The 13,119-nt window shown below is 45.5% G+C and overlaps 2 protein-coding genes across 5 annotated transcripts in view; one reads left to right on the top strand and one right to left on the bottom strand.

The window, feature by feature from the left end:
* Positions 1-352: 352 nt before the first annotated feature.
* Positions 353-10,870, top strand: SOD1 (superoxide dismutase 1). The gene is made up of 5 exons (XM_049857787.1): positions 353-529; positions 4,487-4,580; positions 5,941-6,010; positions 6,826-6,943; positions 8,196-10,870. The coding sequence occupies exons 1-5, from the start codon at positions 458-460 to the stop codon at positions 8,304-8,306; spliced, it is 465 nt and encodes a 154-aa protein (XP_049713744.1). The 5' UTR covers positions 353-457; the 3' UTR covers positions 8,307-10,870.
* Positions 10,796-13,119, bottom strand: part of SCAF4 (SR-related CTD associated factor 4) — a 59,892-nt gene continuing 57,568 nt past the window's right edge. For all 4 annotated transcript variants that reach the window (XM_049857782.1, XM_049857786.1, XM_049857784.1 and 1 more), the window contains exon 20: positions 10,796-12,063. In XM_049857782.1, the coding sequence (XP_049713739.1) occupies positions 11,138-12,063 (926 nt within the window). In that variant the 3' untranslated portion in view covers positions 10,796-11,137. The remainder of the gene's footprint in view (positions 12,064-13,119) is intronic.

Below are 13,119 nucleotides of genomic sequence, written 5' to 3'. Positions count from 1 at the left end.
CAATGGGAGACCCAAATCAGTTATACCTAATGTTTTTCTAGACAACAGGACTTCCAATCTTCAAGGCGTACCACATCTACCTCATTTTTCCAAATTCACGTACTGCAACCCACCATCACAGCCCTTGGAGTTAAAAGGCTGTTTTTTCACTCGGTGTCGGGTTTCTAAACGTTTGTCCCCGGAGGGGCGGAGGGAGCAGCAGGTGAGGACGCGGAGGGAAAGTGGCCGCTCGGCCCCGCCCCCGGCCAATTGCGTGCCGGTGCTGCGGTGGGGGCGGCCGTACGCGCGCGGCTATTGGTTCTGGGCCCGGGTAGGCGGGGATTCGAATCTGGCGTATAAAGTCCCCGCGGCGGGGCTCGCTGGCTTTTTGCTGGCGACTGCTGCCGCGTGATCTTGTCGCGCCGCCCCGCTCCCTCTTCGCGCCCTCGGAGCCGGACCGGAGAGTGCCTCGCGAGTCATGACGACCAAGGCCGTGTGCGTGCTGAAGGGCGACGGCCCGGTGGCGGGCACCGTCTACTTCGAGCAGAAGGCAAGGCTGGCGCGGAGGCCCGGCGAGGCCGCGCCCGGAGGCCCGCGCACCTGCGCCCCGACCGTCCCGGGCCTGGGCGGCCGCCGCCACCGCCACCGCCACCGCCGCCCGGGGCTTTGTCCGAGTCCCGCGTCGCCTCGGGCCGCCCGCGTGCGGCCGCCAAGTGCTGAGTCATCGGGCGGCCGGCGCTGCGGGGCTGGGCCTGGGCGGGGCGCGGGGCTGGGGGCTGCCTCCCGCGCGCCTCCGCCTGGGGGCTGCAGGCCGGGTGGGCGCTGACGTTCGTGAAGAGGATGTGGCCTTCCCTGCGCGCTTGTTTTTTTGCTCCTGTGGGTCACGGGGCCGGTGCTGGGGGCCCGCGAGGCGACCTAGGATTGTCGCATTTTCCGCCCCTTCGGGGATACCTTTCCGCCTTCATCTCTAGGTCAGGGCTCTGCAGACTGCGGCCCGCGGGCGTAGGCAGCCGGTGGCAGGCTTTTGTGCAGCCCCCGAGCTGAGAATGGTTTGCGTATTTTTAAAGGGCTGTGCAAAAAGCAATCTGCGACATAGCTCGTCTGTGGCCTTGTAGAGAAGAGTTCGCAGACCTCTGCCAGCCTGTTCTAGGTCACGCGGTCAGGCCGCAGTGGCAAAGGTGGCCTTGGGCAAAGCTCTTTTTCTCCTTCAAAGTTCCCAAAGCCAGAGGTGTAACTGACTCACCGGTTGGCGTATTTCTAGAGCAGTGGTTCTGAACCCTGGATGCACAGTAGACTTATACCGGTGCCCAACCCCAGGCCAATTCTATCAGATTCTCGGGGGATGCAGTCTGAGCATTGCCATTTTCAGTGTGCACCCAGGATTGAGAACCACTCTGGGTAGTCGTTAGTGGATGGGGCTGGGGATTTGGAAGTTAGAAGGCCTGGTGTGTTTCCACTACATTGGGTTGTAAGACTGGTCTTGGAGCGTTCCTTTAACCAAATTCTCTGTAAAGTGGCTCTGAAATTGCTCTATCAATAAGCAGGTAGGTTGTTGAGGTGGTCAAAGGTAAACTTCTGAACAAATCTTGAAAAGTATACCGGAATATTCATTATCAATAATATTGCAAAACACATAGCGTGCTAGGGAATTACTTGTGATAAGACTGTCCCTGAGCCTTAGTGAGGTTGCCACCTGGCAGAAGGTTGTGTTGTGCTTGGCTTAATCTTGGGAGAATTTGTAATATATGAATGAGATGTAATCTTTAAAGTGATTTACAGAAATGTGGGAGGACAGGAGCAGTAATCTAGGTAAACATCCGACCTGTGAAGTGGTGGCGAGGGAGAATTTATATTCAAGAGTAATTTTCTTTTAAGTGGTTCCCAAATTTTGGGGACAGTTTTAGTATTGACTAAATTTCGCTGTGTTTTGTCAGGCTTCTCTTGCCTCCTCTCCTCACGTATGTCACTGATACCAGAGAATCAGAGAAACCTCTGAGGGACCTTTTCCTTCTGGCGACCAAGAAATAATTCGGGCCAGGTCAGCGAAAGTATGTGCTTCAGAGGCCCCTGTAGCTTTTTCCTCCCTAGGCAGCTTGCAGAGGAGCCCTTGTGGTGCAGAGGTTAAAGCACTTGGCTGCTAAAGGAAAGGTCAGTGATTTGAACACACCGGCTGCTCCCCGGGACAGAGATGTGGCAATCTGATTCCGTAAAGATGACATACAGCCTTGGAAACCCTATGGGGCAGTTCTACGCTGTCCTGTAGGATTGCTCTGAGTCAGAATTGACTCAATGGCAGTGGGTTTTTCGTTTTTTTTTACTAGTTGCTAGGCAGTAGTTTTTAGGGAGCCCTGGTGGTACAGTGGTTAAGAGGTCAGCTGCTAACTAAAAGGTTGGTTCAAGCCCACCAGCTGCTCCTCGGGAGAAAGATGTGGCAGTCCACTTCTGTAAAGATTTACAGCCTTGGAAACCCTACGGGGCAGTTGTATCTGCTGTGTCCTGTAGGGTCTCTATGAGTCGAAATCGACTTGACGGCAGAGGGTTTGGTTTGGTTGTACCATGGCTGAGCACTCGGCTGCTAACTGAAAAGTTGGAAGTTGGAACCTGCCAGCTACCACGTGGGAGAAAGACCTAGTGATCTGCTTCCTAAAGACTACATCCTAAAAAATATGGGGCAGTTCTACTCTGTCCTGTAGGATCGGTGAGCCAGCATCCACACAACAGCAGTGGGTTTGGTTTGGGCAGCTTGCTTGTTTGCCTCTTTAAGCTCCTAGCTTCGTTTCGGTGGTGCTGTTGGTACTTAATTAAAAACCTTTGGGTAGTCATCCTGTACAGCTCTCCAGGTATACACGTGTAATACATTTGCTATAAACTATTCGGTTTGGCCTATAAAGTTTTGGACTAGTTGCGAACTTAAAAATCCGATTTTTTAACCTAAAAGCCCAAATTCCTAGCTTTTCTTCATCTGTCCATACTGAACCTTCATGGGTCCTGGACAACATTGCTGAAGCTATTGATGTCCCCTTTGCTTCCCTGGGAGCTTGGTGGGGCAGTGGTTAAGAGCTTGGCTCCTAGCTCCCCTTCCCCACCCGCCCGAAAAAAAGGCCGGCAGTTCACATCCACTGGCTGCTCCTTGGAAACCTGTGGGGCAGTTCTGTTCTGTCCTGGGGTTGCTGTGAGTCTGAATCGACAGCAACGATTTGCTTCCCTGACCTGTTTTGCGGATTTGAGGTAGTGCCCTGGCCCCTATGGGCGGTCATACCCTTGTAGCTCACTGTTGAATAGCTGCTTTGTGCGATACCCATTAAACAGAGGCTTAAAAGTACCATCAAGTGTATATGCTCTTGATAAAACAGCCTCTCTTGAGGGATAAGAGTCACATTTGAGTTTTCCAAAACTGAAGATTATATTGAGAAGAATCATAGTCATCATAGACTCAGAAAGAAAAGAAAAAAGGCAGCAGTTGTTAGAACCCTTTAAGCAGTGGTGTTTATCCAGTGGAAAGTTAGATCCTCAAGGCTAATGTGTCTTCTGACCATTGGCACAGGCTATTTAAGAACGGACGGAGCTGGGAACAGACCGCAGCCCCTGGGTGCCTGTGAGGTGCGGATGCTATGCAGCTGTAGTAGGGGCTTCCTTGTTGTCAGCAGGTGGCCACGCAGTGATGCGCACACCACCGCTGCCTCGGTGCCCTGGTTTTCACCTGCTCTAGTATTTTTGTCCTTTCTTTTTGGTTTCAGCAGTTACAGTGGAAAGGTTATCGAGGTTTTGAGGCCTAAGAAGACTTGAGAAAACAGTGTCTATAGTTAGACTAGAGTCACCCCTCTGGGGCAGCGGGACAGGATATCTTCTGACTACTTTTCAAAAAAAAAAAAATGATGGAAGCTCTTAAACACCCACTGAGTAGAGAGCAGAGATTAGTGCTCCAAGAACAGGCAGTTGGACGTTTTCCAGAATGACATTTGGTAGAAAAAGCAAACCTGTATGTATCAGTCTAACGTTAAGCACACCCTGCACCCTGCTGGCTGCCTGCTAGGTGCTTTGTATATGCTGTTTGACTTGACCGTCTTTCCGGCCGCAGGGTCCTGGCCAGCAAGCATTAGAAGGTGACTGTCATCTCGCTGTTGATGAAACGCTGAGGCCGAGAGCCATCGGGGCGGAGTGGGTTAACCAGGCAGCAAGGTGCACGGGCTTCCTTGTGCATCCTTCCTAATCTGTCATCACAATTTTACGTGGGTTTCAAAGATGTGGGAAGCAGGTGAATATTGTGTCCGACAGATTAGGAAGGAAGCACAGGAAGCCTGTGAGGACCTCGCTTAGTGGGTGATCCGGCCCTGCTTAGGTGGCTTGCTGGAGGCTCACACTAGAAAGTGGTGGGCCTGCGATTTGGACCCGGATTGTTTTGACTCTCAAGCCTTTGTTCTTTCCACAATTATTGCGAGTTACAGAGATAAAGTATTTTCTTTCTTTAGAAGCTCTTGCTCACTCAAACTTTGCTCTTTGAATGAAGGGAGACGGGTCCGTCAAGGTTTGGGGAAAAATCAAAGGACTGACGGAAGGCCTCCATGGATTCCACGTTCACCAGTTTGGAGATAATACACAAGGTGGGTGTTGTGCTGGTCTGTTAACCCTACTAGCCAACCTCATAAGATAAACAGGCGAGTAGGGTAACCCCTAAGCATTAAAATCCTTAACACTTAAAACAGTCAAAACAACTGTGAAGGTCAACCCTGGTGATGCCTAAGCGTGGAAAGAAAGGGGAGGGAGCCGGTGGTTTTCTTACTGTCGTGATTTGGGCTGGATTATGTAAGAGCCTCAGGTGTTTTTTTAGAAAACAAAATCTAAGCTGCTTCCCTGTCCTCTGTAGCGAGCCCAGGTGTCTGAGCTGGGGGCTGAGGGTGGGTGTTGAAGGCACCAGGTCTGCATTTCTCTCTGTTACCCTGTAAGAGTAGCCCCATGCCATGCTCCCCAGCACAAGGTCTTCCTGGGACAGAAGCAGGACACAGACTGAAAACGCAGGATGGATTCTCGGTACTTTGGAAGAGTTTCATTTTCTCAATTTGGAATTAGACGCAAGTTAACGAACGTTTATGGGTTAAAGTGCATTTAGTGATCATTTGCTCTATTTGTGTAATAATCTGAATTTAGTGTTTGTAGACTTTTTGTGATAACTTGATTCATTTGCTGGACATTGGTGTTATTTTTCCAAAATTTTGTTCCAAATAATGATTTAATGACCAGGTTTGATTTGTTTCAGTAATTACTGAAATTCCCTGGGTTGCTTCTTAATTTCTCCATCTCTGGCTTTGGGGTGATTGCTGTGTAATTTTATCTTACTCTGCTGCTTCCTGTAACTTGCTGGGCGTCCTCCCTGTGTGGGACCCCTTCTGACTCATAGTGACCCTATAGGACAGAGTAGAACTGCCCCAGAGGGTTTCCAGGGAGCAGCTGGTGAATTCGAACTGCCAACCTCTTGGTTAGCAGCCGAGCTCTTAACCACTGTGCCACCAGGGCTCCAGAGGCTGGGTACGGGGGCGTAGATAATGGAAATTTTCCACCGGCTGCTGAATGAAGAATGCCATGTCATGAAAGAACCCCTGCACTGCAGGCAGTTGTATTCTGTGTGAACAGCACCCCCTCTGCATGGAGTGCCATTTACAAAGCATAGTCTGAGTGCCGCCCCCTGGAGTTGTGCCAGGCAGCGACCTTGGCTCCTGGACGTAAGTTGTTGTGTTAGATTCTGCATGCACCAAGTAATTCATTGCAGGAGACGTTTTACCAGTGTCATGTAGAAGTTAGAACCTGTCTCTACGCGCTTCTCGCTGTGTTTATACTGAGTGTTACTAGAAGCCGCCATGATGCAGGTCGTATTTTCTCCATTGGAGGTTTAAGCAGTGATCAGTTTCTTTTTAGAATGTTGATTAATAATTGAGCTCCCCTCGTGTTTTGTGTATATGTGAATAGGCTGTACCAGTGCTGGTCCTCACTTTAATCCTCAGTCCAAAAAACATGGTGGGCCCAAGTCTGAAGAGAGGTGAGTGACAAGGCGCCGACTCATGCTGAAATAATGGTGATGGGTTTTTGGGTCGATGTGGGTGTGCTACTTCCCAGTTGCTGCTAACGTAATTGAGTGGTCGCCCCCCCCCACAGCCCCTGTCCCTTGAGTGCTAGAGTGGCTCACTCACTAGCTAGGGAGTTGACAAATGGGAACGCTTAAAATAATTTGGTTTTGTAGCATTTATTGAATACAGAACTAATAAAAGTGCCAGAGGGAACCAATACAGAAAATGTCATGAATAACAGTACTGTCAACCGTTAGGGAAATAAAACCACCATTGTGAAACATGAGAAGCTTCCCTAGGTAAAATCTGATACTGAAAACTAGGTGAGGCCCATTTGCTTGTGTATGTTTTCTGAGAGCCTCCCAGGAAGACTTTAAGGACGAGGATTAATTTATACCAGAGGCCTGGGGGGATAGCCGTCTTAGCTGTGTCAGTAACCCACAGGCACAGCTCAGCAACTGAAGTTTACCCTTTGGTACTTTATGTCTAAAATTAGAGGTATGCCTCCTCTTCACCTGTGACTCTGCCAGTACATCACTTTGTAGACCTGAAGCCTTTTTTGAAGAGCTGTGTGTCTAGAATGCCTAGGTACTTGTTTTCAGATTTGATTTGTATGTTTCCAAAATTCTGTCTATCCGGAAAGGTGGGTCTCATTTGATACTATAAAGATTAAAACCTCTCAGCCCACCCTTAGGTATCTAACTCCACCAATTTTTAGTTTAGCAATGAACTTGCCTGATGTTAAGTGGAAATCAGCCCTAACCCATCTGATGGTTTTCAATGTAAGGCATGTTGGAGACCTGGGCAATGTGACTGCTGACAAGGATGGCGTGGCCGACGTGTGTATTGAAGACTCTGTGATCTCGCTCACAGGAAGCAATTCTATCATTGGCCGCACCATGGTGGTAAGTATTCATATGATCATGATATGCCTAAAACTTCTCCTAACAAACATACAGGCTTGTATCTTTTGTAGTTTTGTGATGATTGATTCCAGTTTCTTAGTGTCCACAGAAATTGCACTTTTAGTTCAGATTAGGAAAAAAGCGGTTAGCTTATTTGATGAGTACAGTGAAAACGGATCAGTTTGTCTAGATCAGTTGCTAAGAGGCAGTAATAAAGCAGGTTATATTTGATCATATTAGACCTAACTTGGGGAAACAGAAAGTAGTCTTTCTAGTATTAAAACTGCCAGATTTTCTAGCCACGACCAGGTTTCTCCTGCCTAAACTCAGCAATGGACCTCAGCACTGATGTTCAAGTCTAGGTTACCACATTTACTGTGGGAAGGAGTCGCCCCACCTTACTTGGGAGCGGCATCTGGTTCTCGCAAAACCCACCTGTGGTGCCTGCTCTTCTGCCTACCCCTGGGGACAGTGAGCGTTCAGTAGTCACTTTTAGTTGGCATTTTACCCTTTGAATTTTCTTCAGCAGTAGTTGTGAAGCAGAAAAATCATATCTGCCAATGCTTGGTGAAAAAAATTTACAATTCATTCTTTAAATAGTTTGATATTTTGGGGATTACCTGGAACCCTGGTGGCACAGTGACTAAGAGCTCAGCTGCTAACCAAAAGGTGGCAGTTTGAATCCACCGTCTGCTCCTTGGAAACCCTAAGGGGCAGTTCTGCTCTGTCCCATAGGGTTGCTGTGAGTTGGAATCCTCTCGACGGCAAGGGGTTTGGGTTTTTTGGTTTTGTTATTTATAGCCCTCGACTTCTGGTAGGCAGGAGCTTTCGATAGTTTTGTTTATTCACTTTTTTTTTTTTCACAGCAATTTATACTATAAAAGAAAGACTACTATAACTGAGGTTACAATATCTTACTTTGGAGGATTACGACCAGCATGTTGTGGCCTGTAACAATTGTTTGAGTTTTTGGTATTTAATTTAGAAATAGCAGCATTGGCCTAGGGTTCAAACTGAAGGTAACTTGTGCCTCTTAGAATAGATTTGCACCATTAAGAAAAACCTTTAAGTAGCAGTTTCTACTTTTATTACTGGATTAAATACTAGTATATTTCTTTAGTAATAGGATTATTTTAGTACGTTTTCTTAACTAAAGTAATATTAAGTGGTTCTTAAAGGTCTTTGGGTGTTGTTGGGAAGAAGTGGTAATTTCTTTATAGCCCATAGTTACGTGTTCTTAAATTTTTCAAAGATCCATGAAAAAGCGGATGACTTGGGCCAAGGTGGAAATGAAGAAAGCACCAAGACAGGCAATGCTGGAGGTCGTCTGGCTTGTGGTGTGATTGGGATCGCGCCCCAATAAACCTTCCTTAGGACGTGGTCTGAGTCCTAGTAACTACTCATCTGTCTTCTTGTTAGCTGTAGGAATTTAACTTGGCAAACATTAAACACTGTACTCTTGAAAAGTTTAACTGTATGATTTTGTTTTTGCTTTTTTTGCTTTAAGTACTTGTAATGAGAAATGATTTCTGACCACTTGAAAGATTGTATAGTTTTATAAAACTGTTAAAATGTCTGTTTCAGTGATCTCTGTATTTTGCCAAACTTATAGTCACATAAGGGTATTAAACATAACTGTCTTAATTTCTTCAAGTCTCAAGTCTTTGAATAAAGCAGACACCCTATATGGCACTATTAACCTTGAGTCTGTTAAAGAATCCGAGTTGAAATTATAAATTCACACCCATACTCATTAGATCTTGGATGGAACAAGTTTAGTAACATGGTGATTTCATAGAGTTTGCTTTTGAAAGTATTTTAAATAAGGCCATCAGTGTGTACAAAAGACCAACATCTTTTAGCCAAGACTGAACCTGACCAGCTTGATCTTAGACAAATGGGTTTTTCTTGGCCAATTTCTGGAAAATTAAGATAGCTTCCCACTTAACTACTAAGCATTTTGATTAAAGTATCTAAGTTTATTAGGTGCTAAAGTAGATGCTATAGTTTAAGAGAGACCCTTGGTAACTCTTGAAATTGTAAAGGGCCAGTTATAGCTTTGGTTAGGTAAGAGATCAATTCACCTACCTGCCAAGATGGCACGTATTCCACTTGTGAAGGTCTGTGACCATTGTAGAAGTTGGCAAAATCTTTCACATTAGCCCTTTGAAGAACTATACAGTATATATTGTAACATGGAGCCAAAGAAATGTCTGACTGGGTTCTGACCATTTAAAACTCCTAAGGACTCACATACCCAGTTAAGGTAGTCACGTCTATTTGTCTTAATGCAAGTATGTACCTGTGAAAGAACATTTCTAGATGAGAGATGCTAACGTGACTTGTAGCTGACTGTGTTACAGCTGTCAGTTGGGTATTGCAGAATATTGTTAGAAGCCAGGAATAAACCACAATTCTGTTAAATACATAATGTACTTTATCAACTCTAGGTCATTTGGGAGAGGAAGAGCAACACTGGAGAAAAAGTTTGTAGTATCTTCAAAATTTTAAGTTGGTGATAAAAAACCATGATCACAACAAGTAGTTAAAACGACCAGTTCAGGTAAAGAATTTAAAAACCAGACAGTGTTGAACAGTCTTCACTAATGTACAATTTGTTGCACATGTGAGGTGAGACTCACACAGACTCACCTGTGACTTTAAGGCCCCACTGTCAGGGTTGTAACTGTCATGTGCAAATAGGTCTCAATTCTTTCAACGGGGAATTGGCGCTGCATGTCCTTGAGGTCTGGACACTCAGATGTGTCTCCAGTCTCAGGGTTTAACTTTTAAACTTCTCAGCCAACAGAAAGCAAGGACAAATTTTATAATTTTAGTCTACAGGTGTGAGATTTCCTCTTATTTTCTAATGGCAGGAACACAGGAACATTGTTCCAGGTGGTCTATCAAAACAAAAGATCTTGCCGCAGAGAACTATGTACAAACCCAAGCAGAAAAGCAGCTTCCCCTGAGGATGAGGGCAAAGGAGAAATTACCTGCCCAGCAGACTGGAATGAGGAATGTTTACAATAACGAGGTCATAAATACTTGGATTTTCCTTGGCACCAGGCACTGGGTAAGCGGTTGTACCTAACTGCTTTTCTGTACCTACTGCAAGATAAAGGCTAGATTTGGCTTTGGCTGTCTCCCTGTATTAATTTCTGGATAACCTACCACTATTCTTCCTAGTTAACCCAACAATTTGAACCGAAAGAGAAAATATTTCATGTGTGGCAAAAAGTTCCGTCTACCTCTGCCCAGCAGGAGAGTTTAAAAAAAACAAAAATGCAAAGAAAGACAACAGGCATGGCTTGCAGGAAACAGAAGTTGCATTTAAGTCCTTACATGTGTTAAGACAAAAAGCTTTTAGGTTGCAAATATTAACTTTATCCTTTTAAAAAATTTCATGGGCTGGTTAAAAAAAAACAAAACACCCAATCTTCTAAACATGTAATACCCAGGCAATCACCTTATAGTACAGTGCAACATGGTATGATCCATCTTCTCCCCCAGCAAAACAGCTCTTTACAAGTTAGGGCAACATTTACCACAAAGCCAACGGGGGAGAATCCACCTTGACTGAATTGCAAACACTAACAATGAGCATCATAATTAACATTAAAACCGCTAACTTTACCTTATGATTGAAATGCCAAAAATCAAAAGTATTACAAGTGAAAAGTGTTGGAGAATAACTGCATAAAGATGTCTGCTTCCACCTTAGTCTAATTTAGACTTCAATACAGTACTGACAGCTCAAACTTTGATGCTGTGAACAATCTTCTTCCACCTCAGTGCAGCGTAGGAAAAATAGCACACGTTAAAGAAGTTTGTTACGAAAATAGAGTTTATTAAAAACATCCCTACTATTTTGAAGAGCTTTCACCATTACCTTGTCTTTAAATTAAAAAAAAAAAAAAAAAAAAATAGCACTTCTAATTACGGTTTGTAAACTTTTTAAAGTCAAAACTTTAAAAAAGTTACAGCAAAAAGGGTCATATTTATTCATATTTTCTGTATTTTTTGTTATTTTGTGGCTATTTTTAAATAGAAGGGAAGCAATCAAATTGCTTACAACTCCCCACCAACTACTGCGGGGCTGCGATATAGCAGGAGCAAGTATATTACAGCATCTGTACACCTCACGCTCTACGCTCCGGGAAGAGTCACTGCCACACCTTGGCAAGTTCCAGTCTAACGAGGAGCCTCTGCTGCTGAGCCAGAATCCTTTTCAGGTTCAACGGATGAGGTAGCCTCAGCAGGTGACTCTTCAGAAGGTTTGACAGCTGTGGCCTCGGGCTCCTCCTTATCAAGTTCTGAAACAGTGTCTACATTTCCCACTTGGCTAATGGGAGGTTCAACGACTTTGTTACCACCTGCCCTGTCTGTCACCTCAGGCTTTTCCTTTGCTCGGTTCTCCTCCTTTTCTCTACGAGGCTCTCTATCTCTAGAATCTCTCTCTCTGTCTCGATGCCCACTAGAGCGTCTATTTCTCTCTTCCAAGTCTCTGTGCCTGTCCCGGTCTGGGCTCCTTCTTCCCCACTCTCTCCTTTCACGACTGCTATTATCTCTATCATCATTACGGCTCCCATACCGTTCCCGGTCATTTTCCACCCTATTTCCAAAAGATCTTCTTCCAAACCTTTCTTGGTCTCTACCTGAATTGAACTGCTGCCTGCTATCGTTTCTAAACTGCTGTGGTTGCTGCTGGGCTGGTGGTGGCTGCTGTGAGGGCGGCGGCTGCTGCTGCTGCTGGGGCTGTGGTGGCGGTGGCTGCTGCTGCTGCTGCCTTCCATCTCTGTCTTCAGGGCCCCCTGGGCCCGGGCCTGGGCCCCCAAGCCCTGGCATTCCCCCAGGCCTAACAAAGGGGCCATGAGGTGGAAAGGGACCTTTCATCCCGTGTGGTGGAGGCATTCCAAAGCCCCCTGGTCCTGGCGGTGGCCCTCTATGCATCATATGTGGTGGCATAGGACGGGGTGGCATCAAAGGAAATCGCTGCAGATGAGGCGGAGGCATTCCTGGAGGGCGCTGGAGTGGGATGAGGCCAGGTCGGGCACCAAGAAGACCAGTAGATGGTGCTTGGAGCCCAATCACAGGACCAGGTGCAACTCCTTGAGTGCCTAAAAGGCAACAAAAATCACATAAATAACACAGAACGTGGCATTCTATCTACAACTATTTCTGGTGATGCTTAAGATGAAAACCAATACATATCTGCCATTTCATACTGCTTGCCAGTCTACCTGTCACAAACTCAATGGGAGGGCCCAGTAATAATTCTGGGCCACTTTAAAGACTTTCATTTTCAGTATCTAATATAGGTAAGAGGTCAAAATAAGCTGAAAATTGTAATACACCAACCTTGGGAAAGAGTGTGTCAAAATCTCCTTCTACAGCCTTTCATTATTAGCTTACCACTTGGAGTACTTAAAGCATTTGAGAAACACAGTGTGCTGAAGTCTTCACAGGAAAAAGGACTGAACTCAGGATCAGTAACTATCACAGCCAACTGAAGGGTACTGTCACTGACACTCTTACAAAATTTTACACTCAGACTCTAAGTCTTCATTTGACTTGACACTAGGGAAAGTCCAGTAACAAGGAGCATACAGAGGGAGGTCACTCTGATTCCCCGCTACACTTGAGTCTTACGAAAATGCCTCAGGCAGTTACTATGCAATAAGCAACACATAAACACTAATGTTTACAAAATAAAGATCCATATGCAAATGTCAAGTTTATTTATACAACTCCTTTTTCAAAGGACAGCATCATGTGTAACCTGCTAAGACAAAATGACTACTGAATAATGCTGTTCAGCCATTCGCTTTCAATTCATCCTTCCAAAGGCAGCAAGACTGATAAAGCTAGAGCTGCTGAAAGTAACGACCACTTGCTGGCTTTATGCTCCCATTTTCACGAGGGTTTGCTCCTGTTTCACTGTTGAAGAGTTATTGTATGAGTTCAACAATCCATCATTTATAATGACAGAGGAAAGTAGGGATTTTCATTTTGGTTTACCACTTACGTAAAGGCATCATGGTTATCTCCAAATTTTTTTTGCAAATATAAATATCACAAGGAAAATACTATGACCAAAGTTGTTGCTCTGATAACGAAGTGTTCCAGACATTGCCAGAACATGTTACCTAGGTACTACAGGAGGGGGTGGCAAG

The sequence above is a fragment of the Elephas maximus genome, chromosome 18 (assembly GCF_024166365.1).
Source record: "Elephas maximus indicus isolate mEleMax1 chromosome 18, mEleMax1 primary haplotype, whole genome shotgun sequence".
Classification (NCBI taxonomy): domain Eukaryota; kingdom Metazoa; phylum Chordata; class Mammalia; order Proboscidea; family Elephantidae; genus Elephas; species Elephas maximus.
Note: the sequence above shows the minus strand (reverse complement) of the source record. Positions and strands in the feature narration are given on the sequence as shown.